We start from the raw sequence: 2,883 nt of genomic DNA, 5'->3' as shown, positions 1-2,883 counted from the left end.
CCGGCCCTCGAGGACCAACTTTGGACACCACTGGATAAGCATTTCATATTAGTCGTGTGGAATTTGAGTTTTCTGCGTGTTTATTTTTGGTTCTGTTCCTTATAATTCTCTGTGGTGTCCTGTCTCTTCCCCCTTGATTGTTTCCCAGGTGTGTCTTGTTCCTTGATCACTCCCTGTGTATTTAAACCCACCTGTGTCCTTTGGTCCTTGTCTATTGCCGTCTTATGTCGTGTGTCAGTTGCTGTTAGTTTCCCTGTGCTGCCCGAGTGTTTGGATTCTCTAACTTGGTTTTCTTCATTAAATACCTCATGTCATCATGTCAACCTGGGCTCGTGGCGTTCCTTCTCCCCATCACCAACCRCACATCATGACAAGTCAATATCAATAATTTTTTGTTAACTGTGAAACTSTTTTATTCAGTTTCCTCTTGAGGTGGTGTTCTCATTTTCTCCTTTTACTCCGTTTTATTTTTAAGCAGTTATGARACACAGTGGCAAAACTGCTACTGCACAAGTTACTCAATAGGTTGTTGCTAGAGTGACTAACCTATGTTGAATCCTTCCCAGAAACCAGACAGACGCACAAAGAGTTTGGTGTAAAAATATCAGAAACAAATGTTAACACCATCTCCACAGAAAGTCATATCTGGACAGATGGAGGTCTTCAGCCTAATTACCGTCCGTCTGTTTGGGGTTGTTGACATGGAGCCCTGCGGGAACTTCTGTGCTCCAGAATTAATCCTTAAACTGAACAACAGAGTCTGTTCAGTTTAAGACTCTGCTGTCTTAAACTAAACAGTTTAAGACAGCAGAGAAACAGGACAGAAATCTAAGGTTTTGCTGTTCATTAGATTTGCAGGGTTTCCCTCAGTGTCTTATAAGCCTGGACCTCCTCGACGCCCCGACCACCAAGCTTAGCAAGTTTTCTGGGGGAAACCCTGTGAACCCCCCACAGATTTCTCCTATTTTTGCTCATTTTTTCGCACCTATATATTTCAGGTCACAGAAGGAATTTTATTAGCACACCAAAGTAACGTACATAAGTACAAGAAACAGTTTTTGTCAACCCTTGGCAGCAACAACCCTAAAGTTTGTGAAAACACTACGCAGTGGTACCACATTTCATTATATTTTCTGTTGTGTGCGACTTCAAGTAATTTCTGGAAAACTTGCCTAGTTGCAGCTTTCTTTTCATAGAGTAAATCTAAAGTATTCACAAGCTTGGTGAGCTGAGGTACTCAGACAATGCTACTTGACATGCTACTGGGTGGCATTTGCAAACCAGCTAATTATTATTATAGTGCCATTTATTTTTCTTGACATTGATTGGCTAAACACCCAGGTAGAATGTGGATGTTGGCTTCTGCTGTAGTGCCATTTTAATGCATTTTACGGTATATTTATTGTTTTAACTATTGAAATAGGCTGTTCTAAACATTTCAGATCGGGTTTCAAGTACCTATTTGTAGGTATCTGTGGTTTCTAACTCCACAAATACCTGGGATCCACTGCTGCGTACTATTTGTGTAATATAAGTAATTGTCTGTCTTTGTCCAACAGGCAGCCGGTGACCAAAAACACATTCAGACAGTACAGAGTTTTAGGAAAAGGAGGTTTCGGGGAGGTGAGTACTGACTGTTTTCTACTAGATTTGGATCAACCATAAAGTGTTTAGCACCACATTTCCTCCCTGCATGTTAAATTTTACAGAAAAGGGAAATGCTGCTTTTTAAATCCCCAATTTATATATTTATATTCAGTATGAGTATGTTTTATATTTTAAAAGCAAAGCAGCTAAGATTTTGTCTCTTGCTGGTCCCAAAATGTTTCCTTGTCTAGATAAATGTGCAGGGAGGTGCAGCACTTCTAACCAAATCTTCTCATTGGCATCTGAAAAGAGGAACTTCACCACTGACGTCTGAATCTAATGGGAATTAGACTCTGATGAATGGCATCTCTGTACAGCATATTTGTGTAATAAGCAGAGGTCTTTTTGATTCCATGCTGGTCCCAGGGCGATAGCAGATTAAATGTAAAAGCAAATGTATGAGATAATGAGGGACATGAAAAGACACAGGGGTCAGGGTCAAGCTTCTGTGTTGGCTTCTGTGCTGCAAATGGTAGCAAATAAATATTTGCTACCAGGATTTTGGTGAATCATTCTCCAGTTTCATTACTCAGTTTGGGTCAAGCTAAAGCTGTTGGATGACAACAGTAGCTTCTTTATGTTCATTGCGGTTGTTTTTCCTGCATGGCATTGTTGTGGTAACACAAATACCTGTAAGCCCCAAAGCAACTAATCAAACCTCTGCTTTTTAATTAATGCTTTTGATTCTGCTTAATCTAATAGATTTCTTGCTTTTCTCTCCATTGCTCACAGGTGTGTGCGTGTCAGGTACGGGCCACTGGGAAAATGTATGCCTGCAAAAAGCTGGAAAAGAAGAGAATAAAGAAGAGGAAAGGAGAGTCGATGGCGCTCAACGAGAAGCAGATTCTGGAGAAAGTCAACAGCAGATTTGTTGTAAGTGTCTCTGAACAACCGTGTTTATTTATGCAGTGAAATACTGCCACACAGAGGCAAAATTAAGTTACCACAGAAACAATTATGTTCAAAGACAAAGAGGGCTGTGAACTGAAAAAATAAACAAAGCATGGCCTTAAAACGTTTTCTTACTACCTTTTTATATATCCTTTCTATATCATGGATTGAAATATTGTTTTAATTAACAAAAACAACTATAAAAACTTGCTGAATTGAGTTTTGTTTAAATGTGCAAAAGCTACAAAATCTAAAAGAACATTTTTCGCTAAGAGTTGTGTAAATCATCTTTGCTTGCTATTTATGAATTCATATTTCAGCTTGTCTACTTGAAAAAAAAAAAAA

General features: G+C 39.0%; 1 protein-coding gene across 1 annotated transcript in view; it reads left to right on the top strand.

Annotated features, from left to right (window-relative positions):
* The window catches only part of grk6 (G protein-coupled receptor kinase 6), a 76,832-nt gene that overhangs the window by 54,151 nt on the left and 19,798 nt on the right, over window positions 1-2,883 (top strand). The window contains exons 7-8 of the mRNA XM_008428433.1: window positions 1,560-1,623; window positions 2,380-2,520. Coding sequence (XP_008426655.1) covers window positions 1,560-1,623; window positions 2,380-2,520 — 205 coding nt within the window. The remainder of the gene's footprint in view (window positions 1-1,559; window positions 1,624-2,379; window positions 2,521-2,883) is intronic.

Source organism: Poecilia reticulata, linkage group LG14 (genome assembly GCF_000633615.1).
Source record: "Poecilia reticulata strain Guanapo linkage group LG14, Guppy_female_1.0+MT, whole genome shotgun sequence".
Classification (NCBI taxonomy): domain Eukaryota; kingdom Metazoa; phylum Chordata; class Actinopteri; order Cyprinodontiformes; family Poeciliidae; genus Poecilia; species Poecilia reticulata.
The sequence above is the reverse complement of the archived record's forward strand: the minus strand, read 5'-3'. Positions and strand labels throughout refer to the sequence as shown.